The 26,704-nt window shown below is 39.1% G+C and overlaps 1 protein-coding gene across 1 annotated transcript in view; it reads left to right on the top strand.

The window, feature by feature from the left end:
* Positions 1 to 26,704, top strand: part of LOC124873382 (inactive N-acetylated-alpha-linked acidic dipeptidase-like protein 2) — a 677,436-nt gene that overhangs the window by 337,926 nt on the left and 312,806 nt on the right. The window contains exon 8 of the mRNA XM_047373999.1: positions 1,645 to 1,777. Coding sequence (XP_047229955.1) covers positions 1,645 to 1,777 — 133 coding nt within the window. The remainder of the gene's footprint in view (positions 1 to 1,644; positions 1,778 to 26,704) is intronic.

Below are 26,704 nucleotides of genomic sequence, written 5' to 3'. Positions count from 1 at the left end.
CACTGGACTCAAATGGCCTCCACAGTCATCAGATCTCAATCCAATAGAGCACCTTTGGGATGTGGTGGAATGGTATATATATATATATATATATATATATATATATATATATATATATATATATTTATATACATCAGTCCATTGCTTTTATATGCAGCACTAACAACAACAGGGGTTGGACGATGAAACTGAAACACCTGTCATTTTAGTGTGGGAGGTTTCTTGGCTAAATTGGACCAGCCTGGTAGCCAGTCTTCATTGATTGCACATTGCACCAGTAAGATCAGAGTGTGAAGGTTCAATTAGCAAGGTAAGAGGACAGTTTTGCTCTCAATATTGAAATGCACACAACATTATGGGTGACATACCAGAGTTCAAAAGAGGACCACGGCTGCCCAAATCACGGCAGAATTAAATGTGCACCTCAACTCTCCTGTTTCCACCAGAACTGTCCGTCGGGAGCTCCACAGGGTCAATATACACGGCCGGGCTGCTATAGCCAAAACTTTGGTCTCTCATGCCAATGCCAAACGTCGGTTTCAATGGTGCAAGGAGCGCAAATCTTGGGCTGTGGACAATGTGAAACATGTATTGTTCTCTGATGAGTCCACCTTTACTGTTTTCCCCACATCCAGGAGAGTTACGGTGTGGAGAAGCCCCAAAGAAGCGTACCTCCCAGACTGTTGCATGCCCAGAGTGAAGCATGGGGGTGGATCAGTGATGGTTTGGGCTGCCATATCATGGCATTCCCTTGGCCCAATACTTGTGCTAGATGGGCGCGTCACTGCCAAGGACTACCGAACCATTCTTGAGGACCATGTGCATCCAATGGTTCAAACATTGTATCCTGAAGGCGGTGCCGTGTATCAGGATGACAATGCACCAATACACACAGCAAGACTGGTGAAAGATTGGTTTGATGAACATGAAAGTGAAGTTGAACATCTCCCATGGCCTGCACAGTCACCAGATCTAAATATTATTGAGCCACTTTGGGGTGTTTTGGAGGAACGAGTCAGGAAACGTTTTCCTCCACCAGTATCACGTAATGACCTGGCCACTATCCTGCAAGTAGAATGGCTTAAAATCCCTCTGACCACTGTGCAGGACTTGTATATGTCATTACCAAGACGAATTGACACTGTATTGGCCACAAAAGGAGGCCCTACACCATACTAATAAATTATTGTGGTCTAAAACCAGGTGTTTCAGCTTTATTGTCCAACCCCTTTATATGTAAGCAACTGAAGTTGTTTATCAAGCAAGAATGGGTAAGAATTAATAGGCGACTGTGGCTCAGTGAGAAAAGTGGTCGTCTATAACCCAATGGTTGTGGGTTTGATTCTTCCTGCCCCATTGATGTGCTCCTGGGCAATGCACAGAACCTACCAATCTGCTTATTGGTGTATGAATGAGTGCGTCTAGGTGAATGTGGCTCGAGTGTAAAGCACTTTGAGCGGTCAGTATGACTGTAAAGGTGCTATATAAGCTCAGTCCATTTACCTACAAAGCTCTAATAATTAGTGTCCACAGTTTGCAAATGCTTATTGAGTGTTGAACAGGACTTGCAATAATTGTATTATTTTCATTTATGTTTTGTTGGGAGAATTACTTTAATTTTATTTGTCTGTGTTTTCCACTCAGCTGTCGCTGTTATCTGACTTTGGATTTCGAGGCGTTCTTCTCTACATTGATCCCTGTGATGCTCCGCCTGGCCGACAGATTTGGCATGAAGCTTTCAGAGTAACTTTAAATCCTGGAGGAAATCCTTCCTTTGGTAAGTGATCAAAGTTTTTTTTTAAGTACATTTAAAGAGATTTTAATTGATGTTATTTTGTTATAGTTGTTTATGGACAGTTTTTTTTAGTTGACAAATGTTAGTTTATTGCCTATCTGACACATCAGACAGGCAATAAACTTGACGATGAAGTTCTTGTAATATTTTCCCCTGGTTAGATTGTGAAAACAGTCCGTCATTGAGTTATGCTTTTATTTTGATAGCGGGTTTGTAAATGGGCATGCCTCTTAGTTCTACGGCAGATTGAAGTACTTTCTCAGTTAGAGTCAACAGGATACAGTAAACTATCCCGACTAACAGCACTATCTACCACCAAATCCACAACGCTCCAAACTTCTGTAGCAACATGACAGAAGTTAGCCAACAGTTGCTAAAAAAAAACAGTTCACAATGCAAATGAGGGAAAATAAAACATTAATATTTGAAACATCATTTTATTCAAATAATGTTTCTAAATCATTTGCTAAATTAGAAATCAATAACATTTTTAGACAACTGATTCTTAATATTGTGTTATTTAGCCATCGCAGTGATGGACTACATGGAGTGTTGGACTACCAAGATGGCGAACAAACTGGCAGATGGCGTAATGATGTCACATCCGGACTTAGGGACCCAGTTAATAACAAAGAAAATAGTGACTGAGAAGCAATTTAGCAACTTCTCTAAGTCCCACATGTACCTTTTAGTACTATCAATAAAAATACAAATGTGTGTATAAGCGCCTCGTCCTTCTTAGGCTGTATGAATCAGAAAGCAGAAAGCACGTGTCACAGATATCAGTGGACGTTCCGAATAAGGGGCTGGTTCAGACAATTTAAAAGTGAGATGGAGTTGAGTTGGTAATGTGTTTGGCCCAACATAGAGGTCGATGGAGGTGGTTGGGGGCCCTATACCACAGTGCTAAGTTAATTCATAGGAGCTGTGCATTCTGGGATTCAGAGTTCTTTACCATTTCACTTCCTTTTGTTCTCCATGTGGTTGGAATGGATCCCCAAAACAGTGGACACCTAAAAAAGAAGAAACCACAGTAAACAACATATTTTCTTACCTGATAAGCTGTAGCCGTGGCATAAAACGTGGCTGGCTTCCTCTTCCCTCTGACACAGTTTGTTCCCTACAATAAAGCCAAAATGTTCTTGAAGTCTAATGGAGAAACAATTGTTATATATGTTTCACCCTTGTTCCATCATTCCTACTTTACAAATCTTCCCCATTTTCCCTCTGGAGCAGAACATTGGAGGAAAGTAAAAGTGCTCACTCCATCCTTTTCAGTGTTGCCAAATGCTTTTTGTTTGTCAGTAATGTGTGTTTAAAAATTACTTGACTGGAACAGCTGAATAGGATTCACTTATGTTTCATACTTTGAAAATCTTTAGGCTTTCTTGCTTTAAAACATAAAGATTTTTTTTTTTCTCAAGTTTACACCAAATGCTTTTATCAGCTCGCTTTATGTTGAAGGGTGAAAGACTGCTGTGGCTCTTTATATACTTGAGAAGGAAGAAGAGAAGAAATGGATATCTTATTATTTTCCTAATGCAGACACCAAATTGTGTTTGGTGTCATAAATTTCAATTCTAGAAAAGTTATCATGTATGTACATACTTGTGCATATCTATTTGTTTTCATATTTTATTTGTTTTGTTTAATAAAATTTTCTTTGAGCCAACTTTTCATATGTAAATCCCTGGTTTAAAAGGTGAATAAAAAGGTAAATCAAGATGATATACCTTAATGAAGCTGAAATACCTAAAGTAATCTGGGTAAAAGACTGGAGGAGCTTTAGTGAGGCAGAAAACATCTCCTGCAAATTGCCTCCTACCATAGCAAGAGTTTGTGACCTGAATCACCAGCTGCCTGAGCCAGTCTTAGCAGATATGCAGGAAAGTCATTTGTCAACCATCTTCCCAGACATAATATTCCAAAAAAGAGATAAATAATTCTTGAAGGGGAGAACTTTCCATTTTCATCTTGTGACTGCACTTTGAAACAAAGTTCTCTCAAGTTTCTGGTTCACATTTCTATTTAGTGACTTGTTTTAAAGCAGCACTTAAATTGTTTTTAATGGAAACTCAAAAGTGTCAGAAATGATGATGTTGACACTACACTTACTTGCCACTTTATTATGTACACCTTGCTAGAACCAGATTGAACTCCCCTTTGTCTTCAGTAATGCTTTAATTACTCTTAGCACAGATTCCACAAGGTGTCAGAAATGTTCCTCCAAAGATCTTAATCTACCTTATTATGATAGCATTGCTCTGTTGCTAAAGATGATTAGACTGCACATCTATGACGTAAATCTCCCATTCCACATCCCAAAGGTGATCTATTTGATTGAGATCTGGTGACAGTGGAGGCCACTGGAGTAGAGTGGAATTATTGTCATGTTCAAGAAACCAGTTAGACATGCTGGAAGTATCCATCAGAGGTTGGGTTCACTGTGCTCATTAAAGAACAGGCATGGTCAGCAACAATACTCAGGTAGGTGGTGGTGTTGAAATGATGCCCAGTTGGTACTAAGGGCCCACATTCAAGTGTAAATATTCCCCACAATACAACACATAATTTCAGGTAGAGACCTAGCTGAATAAAACAAGTCTGATTATCCCTAATACTGTTTGACAACCTGCGATGGACTGACTGACTGTTTGTTAAATAATAGCGCACACCTTCCTACAGCTGAGCAAAAACCACACCCGTCCTCTACAACCATTGTCATACATAGGCTTTTAAAGCTGAGATACAATGAGGTAAAAAATAGTGATATTTGTTACTGGTAACCGACTAATAAAAGACATGAATATGGATTCATTGTTTTCTCTTGAATGTTGTCCAGACCTGAAACATGCTTATATATCTTACCCTGGCCTGAGGCAGAGGACTGTATATTTCACTCTCTTATGCTGTTTTAAATTAGCCTCCCTGGATGCATATCCTCTTTGACCCCAGTCCTGTCCCCACTTCCTGTTTTTATGCTGAGTCCAGTCAACAGGGATGTGTCATTACCACTCAAGTATCCTTAGTCCTTGTAATAGCCTGAGTTCCACAGTGCGAAGACCTCGTGGAACCCCAGAAGATGTCTGGAGCTGCTGTGAGAGCATATGAATGAGTGTGTATGGTGTGTAATTCACTGTAAAAGAGACAGATGCTGGCTATCCCATCAGATGGCTGGTTCCTCATCAAGGTTATCTGTGGTAACAGAGCTCATGAGACCAGAGGATGTTAAAGGACACTTCATTGTTCATATGTGTTCCACAGACATTTCAGATATGATGGTAATTTTTGATTTGCTAAAACATTTCATACAGTAGTAAATGAGAAGATGGAAGTTAATATTGCTGGAGGTTTTTTTCCAGTGCATTCACATTTTTGTTTGTTTTTGCAAATAGAGAAATGATTTCAAAAATCATTTACTCTGGTTTGAAGAATATGTGTGTTTGGTGACAGTCACTCTATTAGGGTGGCTGGACAGGGACGGATTGAGGGGCTGAGTGCACCTACTGAGGTCTGCTGGTTCATGTGATCCCAGCTGGTCTGGGAAGTTCCCTGGGTCCTTGGCGTCCGGCTGGGCGCTGACTGCACTCAGCTAGCTTGAGATCTTCCAGACTGCTCCTGCTGGTGAGGTAGACCCCCTTTGGGGGCTCCTCTCGGTTGTTGCCAGGGAACTCCAGGGGGTCCCTAACAACGGCCCGCTGTGGTGATAGTTGGGGAGCTGGTCCCTGCTAGGGCCTTCCTAATACCATGGCCATCCCCTCATGCCTAACACAAGCAACACAACACAGTAACAGGGTCTAGGGGTGTGAGATGTTGGACCTTCCTTGTTCATGCTCATGCATCCATACAAATAATCCAAAAGGTTGAAAGTCATAAAAACACAGGTTGATACCAGATGCAACCCTGATCTAATAAAGTCAATCAAGCAATTAAAATAACATCTCCAGATACATCTCTTTTTGTAGAGCAAAGCTGCCCTGGCCCATATAAGCATCCAGCTTCTTTATGTGGTATGCCTGAAATGTCATTATCAGAATCAGATTCAGCTTCATTGGCCAAGATTGTGTGCACAAACAAGGAATTTGACTTTGGTTTTACACAGGCATTAAATATAAATATATAAACTTTAGAGGAAATAAAATATACAAAACAGCATATATATGTGTGTAAGTACACCCGCTTTTGTACATGTTAGATGTGGTAGTGCAAATATGCTTTTTTATTTCACAGTGCAGCAGCTGACTACTCAGGCTCTAATGTATTTATTGTGTTCATCAGGGAGACAGCGTAGGAGAAGAAACTGTCTGTGATAGCTGGTTTTTGAAAATAGTTCTCTTTAGTGCTGACCTGACAGTAAAGGTTTAAACAGCTTGTGTCCAGGATGTGTGGGGTCTGCAGAGATCTTAACTGCCTCTTTAGCTGACCCTAGGTCTACACCAGTTAAGGATGGAAGGAAGATCAGCCCTCAAGATTCTCTATGCAGACCTAATTAGGCATTGCATTTTGGCCCTGTCCAGGACACTAAATAAATACTTAAATAAATAGTCAGTGTAGATTGCTCATGTCCTGATTCAAACTCTACCTATTTGGGTTTCAAAGAATCTCTCTTCAATATAGAAATACCCAGTTTAGGTTTAAACACAGTACGTATTTTAGGTTTTGAATAAAAGATGATCAAATAAAGTTTACATTTTAAAAATGCATAAGATGGACATGCTGAAAAACCCCAACCAAACAGGACTGAAGGCATACATTGAGCCAAAAGATGGTTTAACAAAATGTTAGTTTAAGGGTGTTTTAGGTAAATAGTACAGTATTAATGTAAATTCATCCAAAAACATTTTAGGAATATTTTATCATGGTTTCTTTTTTTAAATAGTAAAATAGTAACAAGGTATTGTAAACTTTTGAGAGCCATTTTATTTTACTAACTTGACCAAAAAATGAACATTGTCTTTATTACATTATTTAAAAATCCTTTAGTCTTCAGGCAAAATGTTAGAACTTTACAATAAATTTCATTTCCTTCTATTATCTAATACCGCACGACTTGAAATGTCCCTGATATTTTCTTCGTACAGGCTAAAATTGAGTTTATTTTGGTCTCTAAATATCTTGTATGAACAGAACTCCTGCTGATTATCTCCGTTACCTGCTTTTCTTCGGTTCAGTCTATGATTGGCACTCTAATGCGCTCGAGTGTCCATAAGAATGGAAAATTGATCCATTAGAGCTGTAAAGTGAGCTGGGCCATTAGTCTTTAATTCTTCCCTAGAACCTATTTAACATGTGCTGTAGTCCAAAGGTCTTGTAATGTGACAATACCACAGTGTTGTTTCAAGGCTGCCTGATGCATTAAAAATAGTCATCAGAAAACAATGAAGAGAATCTGAGTCCAACTCAGTTCAGACTCCTCATAGACTCCAACACAAACCCAGCTCTGGCGAGCTTGTAAAATGTTGGGCATTTGTTTCCAGCAGACACAGACATATCGTGCAAATCGTCTGCAGTTTTGTGAGATGTTTAAAGAGCTATTGCCTCGCATCTGTTTTGGGTTTAGAAGCTTTTAGCTTTCAGGCCCTTGGTGTTTTAAGAGCTTTAAAACAAGCTTAGTTCTCAAGGGTGTCAACAGTACCTCCTTTTCAAATGGAAAAGTAAGATACAAAAAGCTGTCAGAAGAGCTCCCCAGTGGAAACGCTGCCAGTGGAGGAGCTGTTTAGAGTCAATATAATTCCACTGTTTGCCTGGGTGCCGTGTAATGTTTCCCCAGACTTTCCCTCCTTCTCTCAGCTCATTGTTTGGTCTTTGTTATCACTCTCCTCCCTCACCTCCTCCTTTCTCAGCTTGTTAATTTGACTGTTCCTTGAGTTGTCATCCAGAGCCTGCTGAGATATACAGAAAAACAAACCCTCATTCATCTCTTCCAGATCCGCTGTATATGATCTTGGTTATGTTCATGCCACAGCGGAGACCTGATTTCCTTATCTGTCGGCATTTTATGCCACAAACCATGTGTTTGCACGTGTGCAAAACCTTTGTATACAGTATTGATGGCTTTAAAGTTTCCCTGCTTTTTAGAGTACCATGGACACTTATCTCTGTGTATAGTTACATGTTTTCGATTATTATTATTAGTATTTATTTATTTATTTTTTTACATTTGGTAACACTTCAATGACTAAAGTATTAATGAACAAAGTTGTAAGGGGACAAAGCTACATGCAGATTCCTGCAGAGACTGCAGTGTTTGCTTTGATATCATCAGCAGGTGCTCACTGTCAGACTAATTGCACGTTGCTCCGGTATTCATCTGGTCTGATATGCACCATGCTGCGGTAGCATTCATTTATTCTTGGAAAACATGCTACAGCTAGGAGTTTATGGCTTGATGTACAACTGTCTTGACTCTTTCAGAAACATTGGACCTGTGACAACAAAAATTCCAACACTTGATATGAATTGAAATTTTGAGAGCACTATTTAGAGTTTCACTTAAAGGGCACAACATATTTTCACTACTACAGTATTTATTAAATCTTCATTTTCTTTCTTTAAAACAAATTCAGAAAACTATTGATTTTAGTTTGAAAGTCTACCACTTATATTGGCTTGTAAAAGTAATGAGGAGTAAAAATTAAATTTTGAGCTACATTAAACCCCTAATATATGTAGATGCTGCCTTTAGCATGAGTTTTAGATGTGTTGGTTTCCACATCTATTAACAGAAAAAATCTATTTAGATATTATTAAGTATATTTTTGTGATACTGCACAATCCTGTTTTGCTGAATAGTTTTTTTTTGTTTGTTTTATTTGCTTTGTGGTAATTTATCAAATTGAATCATATTGTCCTTGCTGGATCACAGCTAGGCTGGTACCTATCTACAGCAGTCACTAAGCGAGGAATCACATTGTGTTAAATCAAACCGGAGCTGTAGGAAGGGTAGAAATCATGTTGCATTGGTTTTTGGTTCCTAAGAGTCCTTAATATGCCTCATTATCAATCATGTAATATGCATATTGTCCTGGCTTCATACCAGAAATGCACAGTCATATAACAGAACTGTAAAAACCTATTTTTTTAAATAAATCAACATATATAATGTCATAAAGATGATGTTTAGGTAAAGGTGCATGGATAATGTAAAAAGAATTACAGACAGAGAGCAGACCAGCTGATGTTATAGAGTTTTTCAAGGTCGTTTTTGAATGCAATTTCTCCCAAAGTCTCAAACGCAGAGTAACTGCAACAGGAGAGACTCAGAAATCATATGTTTGAACAATAATTCTTCTATTCCTCTATTAACCTCATAATTTAATGTTCTGTGACCACCCTGTGTTTAAACTAATGTGCTAATGACAACTTTCCTTTTATTGTGTTCATTTTAATCCAACAGAGGCATTTAAATAATCAAATGGGCCATATAAAAGCGCTTATATTCTGAACACTGAAAAGTAACAACCTGAAACAGTTAGCAAGTTCACCTGCTGTAAAGGGAGTGTTAAGAAAAAATTGGTGCATTCGGGAGGTGAACAATTATGTGATCACAGTAAAACACTGTGGATAATATCAAAGTGAGCAAATACAGGCAGCAATTACAAACTGACCAGCAGAACTCATTAGTTAAACATATCTGGGGGATTCTGACAAAAATCTCTGAAAGACAAGCCGAACAGAAAGCAGCTACATTAAGAAAACAAGGCAAATTGCCTCAGTACCAAAAAAGCTTGGCAAAAGATATGACATGGGATGGGAAAAGGTGCCAAAAACAATTATTTTCTCCTGTTGTCACAAAGAAAGAACACAGTGTATCTTTCCCCCCAGTGTTCTATTTTCTTATGTGTTGCGCATTGCAGGTTTTTTCAGGAATATTGTTTTATTGTTAAAATGAAAAGAACGTTGTCCAAAAATAAATCAGCAGCTTTAATAATGACCCTGAACAAAATTCCCAGACTGTTCCTGTGTAAGTAACCGGAACAAACCAAGACTTTATCTTTTTCTATATTTTTATTAGTCTACTATGCCATGAAAACAGTGGCTTTTAACCTTCATAATTTCAGTAAATGCCATTCATTTCATTCAAAGTGTAAGCAATACATCAATAAGTTTAGAAACAGAAACACAATCCTGGTGGTTGTACTACTTGAAGATGAATCTCAGACCCAGTCTCAACGCTTTTGCAGAATTTAAATGTTTTCATTTTTTCAGGACTGTCCTGTATTTAGCTCCATCCATCTAAAGAGCACTATTAGTCTGTTTTGTAAATAACCTAAAAATAAAATTTTGGTCTCATCTGACCTTTCCACATGTTTGCTGTGTCATCTTCCAGTTAGATAGAATATCATGAAAATGTTCAATATGTGTTGTCATTCATTTGAGAAAGTAAAACTCATATTATTTGGATTCAAAGGATCACATATTTTGAGCCTTTGTTTCTTGTAAATATGATGAATGTGAATTATACATGCTGAAAACCCACGATTTAGTGTTTTGAGTATTACATAAGATCAAAAACATGATATTTTAAACAAAAATGTCAAACTTCTGAAAAATATGTTCATTTCTATACATGACTAAAAGCATCAATGCGGCTTGGCATGGAGGCGGTCACCCTGTGGCGCTGCTGAGGTGTAGCAGAAGCCCAGGTTGCTTTGATAGCGGCCTTCAGGTAGACTACATTGTTGGGTCTGGTGTCATGGGGTTCTAGCTGTGATTCTTCCTTCCTGGACTGTCCTAAAATAGGTTCAGAGTTTAAACAGTCTGTTGTTCTCTGTGGACAGTTCAGTCCATGTTTCATCGCATGGTTGGTGCCCAACAAATGGCTTTCTTTCAACAGTGGCTTACTTCTTGTTAAAGATTTCTTTATCCCTAATTTAACAGATTTTTCCAGCAGAGCTGTGGATCTCTGCAGCTCCTCCAGAGTTAATATGAGCTTTTTGGCTTCTTTGATTAATTCTCTTTTTGCTTGGTCTGCCAGTTTTGGTGGATGGCCATGTCTTTGTATGTTTACAGTTGAGTCATACTCTTTCTATTTTCAGATGGTGGATTGAACAGAGCTCTGAGATGCTCAAACTTGGGATTTTATAACATAAACCTGGACTAAACTTCACAACTTTATCCCTGACCTGTCTGCTGTCCTTGGTCCTTCTGATCACTTTGTTTAATAATTTACAAACCTAAGAGGCCTTTGAAGAACCACTGTAATTAAACCAAGGTTAAATTATACAAAAACGGATTCTGTTTGCTACTTTTGTGACTTCTAAGGGCAATTGGTTGCGCTGGATTTTTTTAAAGGTATCCTTCCACTTCACAATGACTCACTCCTTTGTATTATTCTATTAAATAACTTCCAAAAGTTACATTTTACAGACATTTTAATTATATAATTTGACAAAATGTGGCACTGCATGCACCCCTTTAGTTCTCTGATACCCAAAGGTACATTTTAGTTAGGTGATGCTGATGATGATAATCTTGTTAGTAGGATTTTTTAGAAGCAGATGAGGAAGTGGCAGGGCAGACGGGGTACAGAAAGAACCTTTAGCCTGTGGAACTAAACCAAATATGTAAAAAACAGCTTGCAATATTTTGATATATGCTGAACAAGATGGATGCCAGGTCCAAAGATTAAAATGAATGAATGAAAAGGATTTAGAATACAAAAAAAAAGAGATTTTGTTATAATTGGAAAAACAAACAAACATGTATTTAGCGAATTATACGTCTGTCCAAAAAATCTAAACTACAGTTTTTGCCAAAGAGAGGCAATTATTTCTGCTCAATTTCTTATAAGGTATTGGACATTGACTATCAACAAGGGCAGAGTGAAGGTTTAAGTTAAAAAACCATTTGGCCTTTTCAATGATCATTTGATTTTATAGGACAAAAGGGATGCAGTAATGGAAGTGCCCGAAAAAGGTCAGACTTTCAGGAAGCTCAGTTTCTGATAAGAATATAATGTTTATGCAGATATATTAACTCTGCCTGTTAAATTACCCACTTCACTGGATACTAGTAAGTATTTTTAATGGTATACTTGGATGTGAATAGTATATTTAATCAAAACACTTTTGTTAGGGATGTCAAATTTAGATATTCTGAGTTAAAGTCAATTAAAGTTTACAGATATAGAATTACCATCTAATCCTTCATTTAAAATAATTACCATGTACATTCTTAAAATCTATAAAACAACACACTACATGTCATCACTGTTATCTTATAATCAGTGGTATCATTCTTATCAATAATGTTCCCAACAATTAGAGGTTCCCCTACCAGCCTTAAAGGGTTGGTTTGGATTTAAAACGTTATTATTGGATAGTTTCATAACTTGTAGTAGAAAGATGTCACGTTACCATGAGCTTGTTAGAAATATAAATAAATCCATGAAGACGATGGTAGAAGCTGACATGTCAGTCTGATGTACTCGATCTGCCTCATCAGCTGAGCCTGCTGGGAGGATTTTCAAAAAACTATGGGACCTTAAAAGCACAGGAACATCTTTGATTCTGTTGCACAAGAGTCTGACATAAAATCTTCTTTTCCATTCTTGGCGGTGCTACAGAAAGTGGTTTTGAAGCCATTCCTTTGCAATCTTGGCTGTGTGCTTTGGGTCATTGTCCTGCTGAGAAATGAACTGTCACCCCAGTCTGAGGTCAAGAGTGCTCTGGAGCAGGTTTTCATCCTGTCTCTGTAAATAGATGCATTCATCTTCCGCTCTATCCTGACTAGTCTACCAGTTCATGCTTTTGAAAAACATCCTCATAGCCTGATGTTGCCACCACCATGCTTCACTGTAGGGATGATACTAGCCTGGTGGTGAATGGTGCCTTGTTTCCTCCAAAACATGACGCCTGGCATTCACACTAGCGACTTCAATCTTTGTCTCATCAGAGCAGATCATTTTATTTCTCGTTGTCTGAGAGTCCTTCAGGGGCCTTTTGGCAAACTCCAGATGGGCTTCCATGTTCCTATTAAGGAGTGGCTCTCGTCTGGCCACTCTACCATACAGGCTTGATTGGTGGATTGTTCCAGAGATGGCTGTCCTTCTGGAAGGTTAATTTCTCTCCACAGAGGAACGCTAGAGCATTGACAGAGTGACCATGGAGTTCTTGATCACCTCCTTGACTAAGGCCCTTCTATCACTCAGTTTAGATGGCCAGCCAGCTCTAGAAAAAGTCCTGGTGGTTCCACAGTTCTTTCATTTACAAATGGAGGCAACTGCACTCATTGGGACCTTCAAAGGAGCAGAAATTGTGCTGTATCTTTCCCCACATTTGTGCCTCAAGACAAGTGTTTTTCAATCCTGGTCCTCAAGGCACACCGCCCTGCATGTTTTAGAGGTATCCCTGCTTTAACACACCTGATTCAGATGATTGCAGTTCAGCAAAAGCTGGTAATCAGCCATCAAATTCAATTGGGTGTGTTAAAGCAGGGGGACAACTAAACATACAGGACAGTGTGCCTTGAGGTGTGTCCTTTCCTTATCATGTCCAATCAACTGAATGTACCCCAAGTGGACTCAATGTAAGCTGTAGAAACATCTCAAGGATGATGAGTGGAAACAGTATGCACCTCAGCTTAATTTTGAGCTTCTTGGCAAAGGCTGTGTATAGTTATGTAAATGTGCTTTCTTAGTTTTCTATGTGTAATAAATTTGCAACAGTTTCAATAATGGGGTTTTGTGTGTAGAACTTTGAGAAAACAGGTTAATTTGATAACATAGAATAAGGCTGTAATACAAAAAAATGTGGAAAAAGTGCAGAACTGTTAATATTTTCTGAATGCACTGTAAATTTAAATTGACTACATTTAGTTACTAGTGTTTCCCTTTCCCCAGACAGCTGTAAAATTACATAGACAGACAGGAAACTGCAGAAAATGTTCACTTTGAATATCATTATTAAAACATGACAGGTTCATTAAAACACAGTTTTACCAAACATGCATAAAATGTTTCTGATTTTAAAAAAATATTGACACTTTGGGCAGCATTTGGAAATTTTCACTTGGTGGTGTACTCACTTTGTTGTCACCAGTTTAGACATTAATGGTTGTTTGTTGAGTTACTTTGAGGAGACAGTAAATGTGCACCGTTATACAAGCTGTGCACTGACTACTTTACATTGTATCAAAGTGTCACACCCTCACTGTTATCCAATTAAAAGATATAATAAAATATTTTAAAAAAAACTGTGAGGGATGTACTCACTTTTGTGAGATACTTAGATACTTTAGGTCCATCGATAGCTCAAAAGGAAGAGTGATGGGCTAATACTGAAGCAGCATAGTTATATATATGCCTTTAATCATTGCTTTTAATCATGTTGAAGGCACCAATCTTGTGCAGCTCTAAGTTCACTGAGCCACCACACACACCTCACATAATCCTGTAATGCTATCACAGCAGCTAAACATGTGTCGTACACAATCCTAATATCTCCCTCTTACAAACTTAACACGTCTGCTGGCACCTGACATCCTGCTGGAAAGATAGACAGGTACTTCCTGTTTGAAATTCCTGTCAAGCCAGCTTTGCTGAACTTTGCTTTCCAGCCTATTTCACAGCTGATCCATCATGCATTTCAAGTGTGTATTTAACCCACTAAAAAGACACAGTTGGCCTTCATTACACTACTTTACTCTACTTCCTTACCCCTGAAATCCTTTGCTCTCACGTCTTGCCTGGATTCTTGTGTGTTAAGATTTATGTGTAGGTGGTTTGGAGGAGGTTGCTGTGCAACAGAGCTTCAAACTGGCTCTCCTTGACTTCAGTCAAGAACCACAGTTTTCCGAGGTAATAGACATGCAAATAGCACGACAAGTGTGCACATTCCAGGCAGTGTCGAGTCTCGGCACTCAGTCAATAACATTATGGAAATGTGCTGTGGTTTCTTTGAGTCGGGCTGTTTGAGTTGGATAACAAGGCAGTCCAATGAGCCTGTTAGCACAGTGACAATGACAGAATAAGGTGTTTGCATTGTCACACACTTTATTACAGTGCATAGCAAAAAGGAGATGTGAAGCGAAATATGTACCACAGATCTAAAGACAAGAAAGAAACTGTTAGTGATTGAGAGCTTTTTTACATTTTCCAGCATTTCCAAAGAAAACATTTACCAACCCATTCCCTGTCCTCACTCACGGCTGTGAAACCGAGTCATGTACCAAAACTGCTATTGCTTAAATCCACTTTGATAACAGACTCTCTACACTCAATATCTCACCCTTTCATGCACTTGTAGGAATGGTGTAAATACTATTTACAGAGCCTAGTCTCAACTCTTCATTTTCAAGGTGATAAATTGAAAAAGTAGCTTATTGAGAGTATGTTTGCTTAATTGCACTGAAATAAACAACATTGTTTGCATCCAGAAAAAAGGCTTTTGTGTGTTATCTCAAGTCCAGTGGGGGATTTCAACATCTGTGCCTCGCCGCTTCACTATGCCCAAGAGAGAACTGAGAATAGATGCTTTGCCTAAGGGAATTTGCCTCAGCATGTACAATATCAAATGTAGGTGCAGAATAACGATACTTACTTAGCCTGTCATTTAATTTTGTTCTCCAGGCAGGGTTCTCATTCTTTACAGTAAGTATTGCAGGAGTATGCAATTGAAAAAAGAAAAGAACAAGAATATATATATATATATATATATATGGGCATATATATATATATATATATAAAATGTGTTATTGATGGTTATCAGACAGAAATCAGAATCAGTGCCTCTGAGGAACAGCAGCCAAAACATATTTTTATCTGTTGGTGACAAAGACACAACAAAAACGGGTGTACACCCAATTAAATAATCTCTTTGGGATATGTACAAGTAAATGACTTTTCACTAAGAGATTATCTTATTAGTAATTTAAATAATTCACTGTCCATTAGGCAATATCCACTATGACTTACTGGCTGTTTCAGATGAAAGTTAGTAGTAGTTTGGTCTAGATATTGATCCATAATTGATGCAGGGACATTGTAAATCATTAAAGGGATGTCCTGAAAGTAAATCCTTAAGGCATGTGTTTTTCGTGCGATACTTTTAAAACATATAACATTTAAAAGGCTAATATGAAGCACAATTATAGTGAGGTGAAATTTAATTGCTGTAAGGGCTCATGAATTTTTTCATCATGTAGTATTGCCCAAAATCTTTTGTACTGCAGACAGATTTAGATTTATTATTACTAATAGTCAATCAAGAAGTTTGTTTCTGACAGGAAAGGAGACAGGCATCTCTCGAAAGATAAGACAACAATGTAAAAGGAATATACATTTTGAAAAGAATTTCAGTTTTTAACATTTTATTAAAAATAGTACATCAAAAATTATTTTTTGCTTTTAAAGCAGCCCTATCCTTTTAATTGCTGACCTGACTTTTACTTGTTTATTTTGGTCTTCTGACAATTTACATCTTTGGTGATGACCTCCAAGTCTTTTAAAACTGAAATGACCTCATTGCCATCACGCTAGTTTTTAGCTACTTCTGCAGACTCTTTACTAGATTCAGAACAACAATCGGTCTGTCCCTCCAACCCTTTGTCTGTCAATCTGCCCATGAGCAAGAGGCACCAGATCATCACAGGCAATAAAAGATAAACAGGACAAGCACACTTGCACATCCAAATTTTCACCTACTGGCAATTTAGAGTAGCCAGTTAGCCAAATTAAACATGAAAATTATAGTTATATTATAATCTTCTTCTTGTATGTTTCAGAAGAATCTTGTCTCCCACGTTCATCTCACTCAAGTTTTTAGACAGTGTATGTGTGTAAAGCTTGATGAATCAGCAAGATGACTACAGGGTAGTCAGGATTTAAAGCATACATTTTAAAGTCTGGGTACTGATAAAGTGTGAAAAATTGGAAAAACATACATTGATGATCCGTGGATTAACATGTATTTGCTTGATATTTTACACAATATTACTTTACAAATCTGCCAGAACGTGAATTTTTCATCTAGTCTTTGAGAGCTCTTCTGATGTGGATTAAAAACCCAGTAAGCTCCTCATTATATGGGATGGAGTGTTGGATTTCCAAAACAGTTTTAGGCATGCACAAATCTTTCATTGTGTGATTGTGTTGAGTCATTATTGTGGTGGCAGCATATCAGGGTCTTGGAATCCCAAGGGCAGCAGTGCTCACTTAACAGTACAGAACTTACAGTAGTTTTGTTTGGATATGAATAACTTCATTTTTTAAGAGAGTTAGTAATTTAGAGCAAAACTACCAAGTCAGATTACCTTTTGATTATCAGCAATTAACAGCCAAATGCCTCTAAATCTCTCAGTCAGTTATTGTTTATGAATATCTGTCTGGTAAGGTGTGGTATTATAGAACAAGAGCTGAAGGAGTGAACACTGGCATTCTCAAACAGCAAGCCCTGCACACATATACAAAATGAACACAAAAAACCTCTCCCCAAAATATAGGAATTCATTAACAAAATAGTTCAACTTCAAGTTAAAATATTTCAATTAACAAACTCTTTACCTGAACTCATAACATTAAGGTTGCAACTAACAAATATTTTGCTAATCAATTAATATGTTGACTATTTTTGGATTAATTATTAAATAGCAAAAGGTGCTTAATTTGTTTTACAGAATTAAAACCAAGTGAAGCTATAACTACGCCACTTGAGTTACAGACAGAGGTTTTTCATCTTAAATACAAAATGTATGTATTTCTTTTACAGTTTTGTATTAATTATTGCTCTTAGTGGGTTGTTCTTTCAACAAATGGCATGTTTTAAAGTCTGTATGCTCAATTTATCAATGATTCGCTTACTAAATTAGTTGATAAATATTTCAGTAATTGATTAATCAAGATTAATGTAATTAATACAATAAATTGTTTCAACCCTAAGTAATATCCAAATAAACTCTTAAGTACAAGAGTACAATTACTAAGCAACCAAAAAGGAAAAAAAAAAAAGATATGCACACACTAGTCGTCTAAATGAGGCACTGTAGGGAGAGGAGCTCTCAGTCAAATTCTGGGTGGGTTACTTTTTTTTTCTGTCTCTCATCCCCTACAGTCGCACTTCTACAGGTCTGAGGTGCACCTCTGTACTGTTATCAATATCAGTTTGCTTGGAACACATGTTGATACTTGTTTTGTTAGAACACATAGTCTGGTTATAAAATTTTTTTTTGGGTTAAAGTTGTTTGCAGCACACAGCTTGGAATGCAGTCTGTGTATGATGTCATTTAAAATAAGCACATGAAATCTGATAATGCGGTCAAAAGAAAAATGTTTTTGAACTTAAAAAAAGATTAGATCCAGATAGATTTTCTGCAGGAAACACATTTAAATGATGAAGAGCACAAACAATATTGTAGAGACTGGGTAGGGCAGATTGCCTTCTCATCCTACTCAAATAACAAAAGGGGGTTGTGAATATCCTAATACATAAAACGTTACCCTTCACTGTCACAGCCTCATATAATGACATGCAGGGAAGATGTGTCCTAGTAAGAGGAATATTGTATGGAAACGTTATCCTGTTAGGAAATGTATATGCACCTAATGTTCAAAATGAAGGATTTTATTTGTCCTTATACTGCCAACTTGCAGCAATGGACTATACCAATATAGTTGTAGGGTTGGGGGGGTCTTTAACTGTGCACTATACACTTGAATGGATAGGCATCCATCACAGATGGGTCAGTCTAAGAGTGCTAAGGCCCTATTAAATATTATAAAGGAGTTTAATCTCTTAGAAGTAATCTGGACAGCATAATCCCCTTACAGAGCAGTTCACATTTTATGAGTCAGCATCCTGGATTGATTATATTTTTGTGTCTGGAAGACTTGATCATTTGTTTGATCGGGTAGATATTGGTCCCATTGCTCTTTTGGGCCATGCACCTGTAACTCTGGTCATGCTATCCTTAAGTCTCACAGAACGTTAATTTTCTTGGAGAATGAATACGATCCTGCTATTGGATGGTAAATTTATAAAGCTTATTGAGGAAAAAAACAGATTTAGAACTAAATGATAGATGACCTTTACCCTAGAATACTATGGGACAGTGATAAGGCCTGTATGAGAGGGTGTAATTATCTTATACTCAAGCTACACTAAACACAACAGTGGTTCATTGAACAATTGAAGCTAAAAAAGAAAATAAAGCAACTGGAAGAGGCTAAAAACTGAAGAGTTACTAACTGAACTCAAAACCACTGTAGCCACATTATGTTATCTGATTACTAGGAAAGCAGAAAAGGATAAAATGTTTGCTAAGCAAAAACTGTCTGAAATGGGTAATAGACGCAATCATCTTCTGGCAAGGTTGACAAGGAATGCCCCAGTGAAATCCTTTAGTCCAGCTGTATTGGATGCGAATAATCAAAGACAAATTAATAATAAGCAGATTAATGATAGCTTTAAATAATTTTATATCAATTTATATAAATCAGAGATTGATATGGAGACACTTAAAGCAGGTTGTTTCTTAAATAAATATCAGATATCAGAGAAGTTGGTTACCCTTCTGGAATCTTCTATATCCCAACTGGAACGGGATATTCCAGTTGGGATATAGCACTCCCTGACAGATTATGTGGCTTGGGTCAAACTTCTAGATAGAGCTCCCACCGCCTCTGTTTTAACAAATGGTCTCCTGTCAGCTCCCTTTAAACTAAATCAAAGCACAGCACAGGGAAGTCCACTGTCTCCTCTCCTCTTTGCTCTGCCCATTGAGCCTTTGGCAATGGCCATTAGACAGAACCCGCATTATAGAGGGGTAACTGTTGATATGAAGCAACACAAAATTTTGTCATTACGCAGACAAGGTCCTTTAACGCCATCAGAACCAACTAAATCGCTACCAGATGTGATTGTGTGTATCAAAGACTGGTCTACTATCTGCCTATAAGATTAACCTGGACAAATCAGAGATAATGCCTTTAGTTTTAATACTGAACCTGTTTGTATATTTAGAAGTTAAAATCAAACAGAAAATTGGCGAATTATATATAAATAATACTAACTCTGTGATAAAAGAAGTTAAAGCAAGCCTAACTAGATGGATGCATCTTCTAATACCTTTTTAACCTTAAGATATTAGTACTCCCAAAGATAATATATCCCATATTTATGTTGTTTGTGATTTTAAAATCAGAAGACATCAAATGGTTTAATAAGACTATATCAAACTTTATTTGGGCTGTCAGGAAGCTTAAGCTTACACTGGCATTTCTGCAATTGCCAAGGGAACAGGGGGAATGGAGTTTACCAAATATAGAAAACTATAAACTGGCAATTCAGGCCAGAATTATCTCCCCTGGGCAAATGGGCAGTCACAATGTCCCTGGCTAGAGTTGGATTCAGCGATATGTAAACCCCTCTCCCCATTAAACCTGTTAGGGAAACGCTAAACTGAGTTACCATGTATTGTTAAAGATAATTTCCTGATAAAGAAATGGCATATGGGCATGGTGGAAACTGAGGACAAATTTTTAAAGTAGCTCATTAATATTCTATTGACAATAGATGACCCAGAACTCTCATCAGAAAATGTAGGATAAAACTTCACAAGTTGGCAGAGATCAGGCATGAAAATAATATATGATTTATTTGATAATGGAAGCTTTAAAACATTTGAATCCCTGAAATACCAACTTTCAAGTAAGGATTTTTGACAAATATCTGCAGATCAGTCATTACATGCATAAGAAAGCTGGGTCCCTGAAGGTCACAGGAGAATTATCTATTTATCTTATTATCTATTAGAAAAGTGTCTGTTAGACCAGGGAGAGCACACACACACTTTGTATCACTATTTTATCCTGAGATATATAGTTTGACCTTAGAGAAAATTGCATTGTTGAGTGCATTACTTATGTGTGAAATACAGAATGATTTGGGATATGTTGTTACTGCTGCCCTCCAGAATCTCAATATTTAATAGATATGAGGAACTACAGTTAAACACATTGCACAATGTTTATATACCACCATATATTTACACTAAGTACAAATGGGAGTTTCCCCAAATTATCCTAAATGTAAGATCCAAGTTTGAACAAGACTTCACTGTCTGTGGGAATGTAGTATCGTTCAGACTTTCTGGAAGGTGGTATATGAAAACATCAGTAAAGCAATAAGTAAACATGTGCCAGTAGATCCAACTGATATGCTTGGTGGGAGGTGTTCCTGACTCTTTGATACAACAGGAAGAAGTTATCCGCCGTAACGCGTCTAATGCTGGCAAGAAAAACTATTATGATGAAGTGGGTCGGACATGAGCCTCAACCCAGCTCAACATGGAAGTCAACAATTGTGGTCGTTCTTGTTTCGATAAAACAAGGATATTATGCTGATGAAAGGATGTTTTTTTGCAGAAATGGAAAAAATCATTAGAGGTCATGGGACTGAACTTTGACTTGGACTCTAGGATATTCTGTCACTCAAACAATTTAGCTATAAAAAAAAACCCTATTTAGCAATACTAAATGAAAATAAAAAAAATTATTTTAACAGTTATCCTAAACCAATGTACTCTGCATAGACACAACCTCTTACATGAACTATTCTGGTGAACAGGGAGACTGGAGGTCCCAGGGCCAGTGAGATGTGTGGCGTTGGCTCTCAATACCAGCTGCGAGGGGTGAACGTGGAAAGCATGCGAGGCTGTAGTTCCTATGCTGGCTTTTCTCAGGGCAGTGGAGGGGAAACCCCTTCGTCAATGTAATAGAGATACAGTCTCTTCCTGGGAAATATTTGGCTCAGCTTCGTTTCTGCAGAAGCTCAGACATAAAGGTTGAGACAACAAGTCTTATTGATATTGGTACAGTAACTATACACAAACAGCATACCACACTTTACTTTTAGATTCAGGTTTTCTTCTTTTAAAGAATGTAGTCTTTATTTTGCCAGTGAGATCCAGACTTTCACGTGTGGTCTCCTCGATACAACCAGTGGACGCCTGTGAAGGAGCTGCAAATATATATATAGGAGGAGTTTTGTAGTTCTATAACATGGGAATTCCATCAATGACTCCTCCTTCCTATGAGCTTTGTAGTAAAACGATTTAATGCTGTTCATTCCGGGATTCAAAGTTTTTATCAGTCTCTTCTCTGTGTAGTTCCATTGTTGATCCTCTCGTGGCTGGAGCCCAACACGTGCGTGAATTATTCATCAGAGAATATGGCAGTGCTGGCTTAATACCATCATTACAATCTTACCACACCCACTCAAGTCTGACAGAGCTTCAAATAAGTTTATACTAACACCCTTGCCTTTTATCTTCTGTAAACATTGTGTCCTGCCACTGATTTGGCTTCAACCAAAAGGATTTCACCAAGCAGCTGAGACAAACAATCCACATTGTCCACATCAGTAAACACGGTGCCATGATCAGGGCAAATCAGAATCAGAATCAGCTTTATTGCCAAGTTCGTACATACAAACAAGGAATTTGCCTCCGGTACACTTTGCTCTTTTGTTCCGTTTTTGCATTACAGAATATACAAATTTACAATTTACAATGTACAATATACACATATCTAATAAAAAAAGGTGCATTTCCAACATCTGTATGCTGTTGTTCTGTACTCTATTGAATGTTCATCAGAGAAACAGCCTGGGGGAAGAAACTGTCTCTGTGGCGGCTGGTTTTAGCAGACAGTGCTCCGTAGCACCACCTGGAGGCAAAGGCCTGAACAGGTTGTGTGCAGGGTGTGTGGGGTCTGCAGAGATGTTAGCAGTCCTTTTCCTTTACAATTCCTGGATGGAGGGAAGGTCAGCCCTGATTGTTCGTTGCAGTCTGGACCTGTCCTGTTTTGTGGATGAGCCAAACCACACTGAGATGGATGAAGACAAGACAGACTGAATGATGGCAGTGTAGAAGATGACCAGCAGCTCCTGTGGAAGGTTGAACTTCTTGAGTTGCCTCAGGAAGTACAGTCTCTGCTGGGCCTTCTTTCGAACAGTGTCTATGTGTGAAGACCATCTCAGGTCCTCAGAGATGGTGGTTCCTAAGAACCTGAAGTGGTCCACGGCCGATACAGTGTTGTTGAGGATGGTGAGGGGGGTGTATGGGGGTGGTGTTCTCCGAAAGTCCACCACCATTTCCATAGTCTTGAGTGGGTTCAGTTCAAGGTAGTTCTGACCGCACCAGTGTACCAGCTCGATCCACCTGCTGTCTGTATGCAGACTCATCACCGTCCTGGATCAGTCCAATGACAGTGGTGTCGTCTGCAAACTTAAGGAGTTTCACGGACAAGTCCGATGAGGTGCAGTCATTTGTGTACAGAGAGAAGAGGAGTGGGGATAGAACACACCCCTGGGGGGCACCAGTACTTATTGATCTGGATCGGGAGAAGGTGCTCCCCAGTCTCACCTGCTGCTGTCGGTCCGTCAGGAAGCTGTTGATCCACTGACAGGTGGAGGCTGGGACGTTGAGCTGTGTGAGCTTCTGGTGGAGGATGTCTGGTATGATGGTGTTGAAGGCCGAGCTGAAGTCTACAAACTGGATCCTGGCGTACATCCCTGGACGGTCGAGGTGTTGCAGGATGAAGTGTAGACCTAAGTTAACAGCATCATCTGCTGACCTGTTTGCTCGGTAAGCAAATTGCAGGGGGTCCAGCAGGGGGCCTGTGATGTCTTTCAGGTGCTTCAACACCAGCCGCTCAAAGGACTTCATGATCACAGACGTCAGGGCTACAGGCCTGTAGTCATTTAATCCTACGATGGTGGGTTTCTTGGGAACCGGGATGATGGTGGATCGTTTGAGGCAGGAGGGGACCTCACATTTCTCCAGTGACTTGTTGAAGATCGGAGCAAGTTGATGTGCGCAGGCTTTCAGACATGATGGGGAGACGTTATCAGGTCCTCCAGCTTTCTTTGTTTTCATGCGCTAAAAGAGCCTGTTTACCTCTTCCTCGGAGATCTTTAGTGCACGCAGAAGATCTGATGGTGGGGGGTTGGTTGCTTTATGGGAGGAATTTGTTCCTGAATGGGATGTAGAGGGGATGATTTGAGGTGTGAATGGCTTCTTGTCATGTCTGTAGTAGAAGCCATTCAGACGGTTGGCCAGGAGACGACTCTGTTCAGGATGGGTGGAGGGGCTCTTGTAGGTAGTCAGGTTTCTCAGACCAGTCCATACAGCTGAAGTGTCACCAGTAGAAAGGCTGTTCTTAAGCTTCTCACTGTAGCTTCTCTTAGCTGCTTTGATCTCTTTTGTTAGTATGTTCCTGGCCTGCCTGTACCGCGCCCAATCTCCACTGCTGTGAGCTTCTTCCTTTTCCCTGCGCAGATTCCTGAGGTGTGGAGTAAACCATGGCTTATTGTTCCCAAAGGTGCAGAAGGTCTTGGTCTGCACACACATGTCCTCACAGAAACTGATGTATGATGTCACCACATCAGTTAGTTGGTTTAAGTCAGTGGCTGAGGTTTCAAAAACAGTCCAGTCTGTGCATTCAAAGCAGGCCTGTAGCATCTGCTTTGATTCCTCAGTCCACTTCTTAACAGTGTGAACCTTGGGTTTGGAAGCTCTTAGTCTCTGTCTGTAGGTTGGGATGAGGTGGATTAGATAATGATCCGAAAAACCCAAAGCAGCCCTGGTAACAGCATGATATGAGTCCTTTAAAGTTGTGTAACAATGGTCCAGTGTGTTTTTGTCTCTGGTGGGACACTTAATATGCTGTCTGTATTTGGGGAGTTCATTTGAGAGGTTTGCTCTGTTAAAATCTCCCAGTATTATGATGAAAGAGTCAGGGTATTTTTTCTCCAGGTCTGTAATCAGCTCAGCAAGATGTTTTTCCGCGGCAGAAGTGCAGCCATGCGGTGGAAAATATGAGCCGATTTTTATAAACAAGGAAAACTCTCTCGGTGAATAAAACGGCTTACAGATTATGGAAAATGACTCCAGATCCGGGCTACATGTTTTTCCAGCACTTTTACGTCTCTGCACCAACTTTCATTTATATAAAAGCAGATTCCGCCTCCTCGCTTCTTCCCCGATAGCTCCGCGCTGCGATCCGCTCTGATCAGCTGGAAGTCCGGCAACAGCAGTGCTCGGTCCGGGATGTTTTCACTCAGCCATGTCTCGGTGAAGCAGAGAACCGCTGATCCGCGGAGGTCCGTGTTTTTACCGGTGATAAGAAGCAGCTCGTTCATCTTGTTGTTGAGAGAGCGGACATTTGCCAGGTGGATTGAAGGCAGTGGTGTGCGAAGTCCTCTTTTGCGGAGCTTTACCAGCGCGCCAGCACGCTTTCCCCTCCGCCGCTTTCGGCTCAGGATCCCATATAGTGCCGCAGCTCCGCTTTCCAGGAGCTCAGTGAACCTCGGATTGATGAAAGATGGTGAAAAAAACCCAAGAGAGGACTCTCTGATGTTGAGACGTTCCTCTCTACTGAATGACACCACAGTAATGTGGCTCGAAAAACACACAAAATACAAAAACAAAGAGAGAGCGAAGCTCCGAGGCTGCAATCTTCAGCACCATCTTCCTGCACATAGATATCAGTATGCTATGTGCACCCCATGCACAGGGTTTCAAGCTGTGGAAAATTGTGTATTGGAAAATGCAACTGTCATGCCGTCAAAGACTGGTACTGATCAGAGGTTGATAGTGCAACATTAAGAGTAAGAGTTAACTCTTACAGTGAAAGCTCTCCTTGACAATATCTCTGCAGAGGGAGAAACCACAAACAGGATTGTATGCAAACCTCAAGGTTCTAATTTGTTCCCAGAACTATCAGAACATAAACATTACCACAACAAATTTTCCTCCTTCATCCCCCAAGGGCAGACCATTGGACCAGTTAACAATCTAGAAGCGTAGAAACAAACTTTTTTCCCCAGCAGTTGAATTTAAGACAGTGTGGGTCTGTGTGTAGTAAAGTTAACACAGGGTTCTTGGTAAGTCACTGGCAGGAGGCCCAGCACACCTGGTGGATCAACAGATTAATGTCCCTAAATGCCCCTTTTCCATGGGCTCTACTTTGACTGGCTCCACTCTACTCAGCCCTTTTTGCGATCATCTTCATCACTGGCTTTTCCGACATGGTAGTGGCTTTCTTGGTACCTGCTCTTTAACAAGTCCTATCAGGGCTGAACAGGGCTGAAATGTGACATGAACAAGCTGGTGTGGATTGATTGGCCATGAGTGTGGTCCGCTGTATGTCAGTGGCATGAGAAACGGTTCGTCGAGGTAGCGGAGAGATTGACAAGCCATGGATTTGACTGCACACAGTGCTGGAAAGCTCAAAAAACGCAAGAACGACCACAAAAATATTAACGACCTCAATGGCCAGGAATGGTCAAACCGAAAGCCATGGCCTTGGTTTGAAATTGTTGTTGGAGGACAAGGATGAGAAAGTGAGAGTTTATTTTACTTTGCATGTTTGTACTACATCATGATCATGATATCTACAATGGCTCTTTGAAGAAACCTTCATAATGAGCTACAACAACATTTAATTTCCCTTTGGGATTAATAAAGTATTTTTGAATTGAATTGAATTATATATAGAGAACATGTGCACTCTTATCTGCAAACTTTTGTTCATTCTTCTTTTGTTCAACAAATGAAAATGCAATAGAAAAGAAATTAAATTACATTTTCCAATACTTTAGGTAAAGTAGCCGGAAATTGTACTCAAGTAAGAGTAGCACTACTTCAATATATTTTTACACAAGTAGAGGTAAAAAGTATTCATCCAAAATAATTGGTGAGACACATACACAAAGCACTGTGAAGAAAAAAAGGTCTGTGGTGGTAGTGTTTAGGTTGCCTGGAAAGACAAGGAACAAACAGCTCAGTAAGATCATGACAGCCTTCACACTAAAATTTGGTTTTCTATATCGTGCAAATACTCATGAAGGTCCTTGAGAGGGCCTTCCTCTCTGAAGCCATTTTTTTTCCCAACATATTTTGTCATCTCAG

This window comes from Girardinichthys multiradiatus, chromosome 9 (genome assembly GCF_021462225.1).
Source record: "Girardinichthys multiradiatus isolate DD_20200921_A chromosome 9, DD_fGirMul_XY1, whole genome shotgun sequence".
NCBI classification, from domain to species: Eukaryota; Metazoa; Chordata; class Actinopteri; order Cyprinodontiformes; family Goodeidae; genus Girardinichthys; species Girardinichthys multiradiatus.
This window is presented reverse-complemented; position numbering and strand designations above follow the sequence as displayed.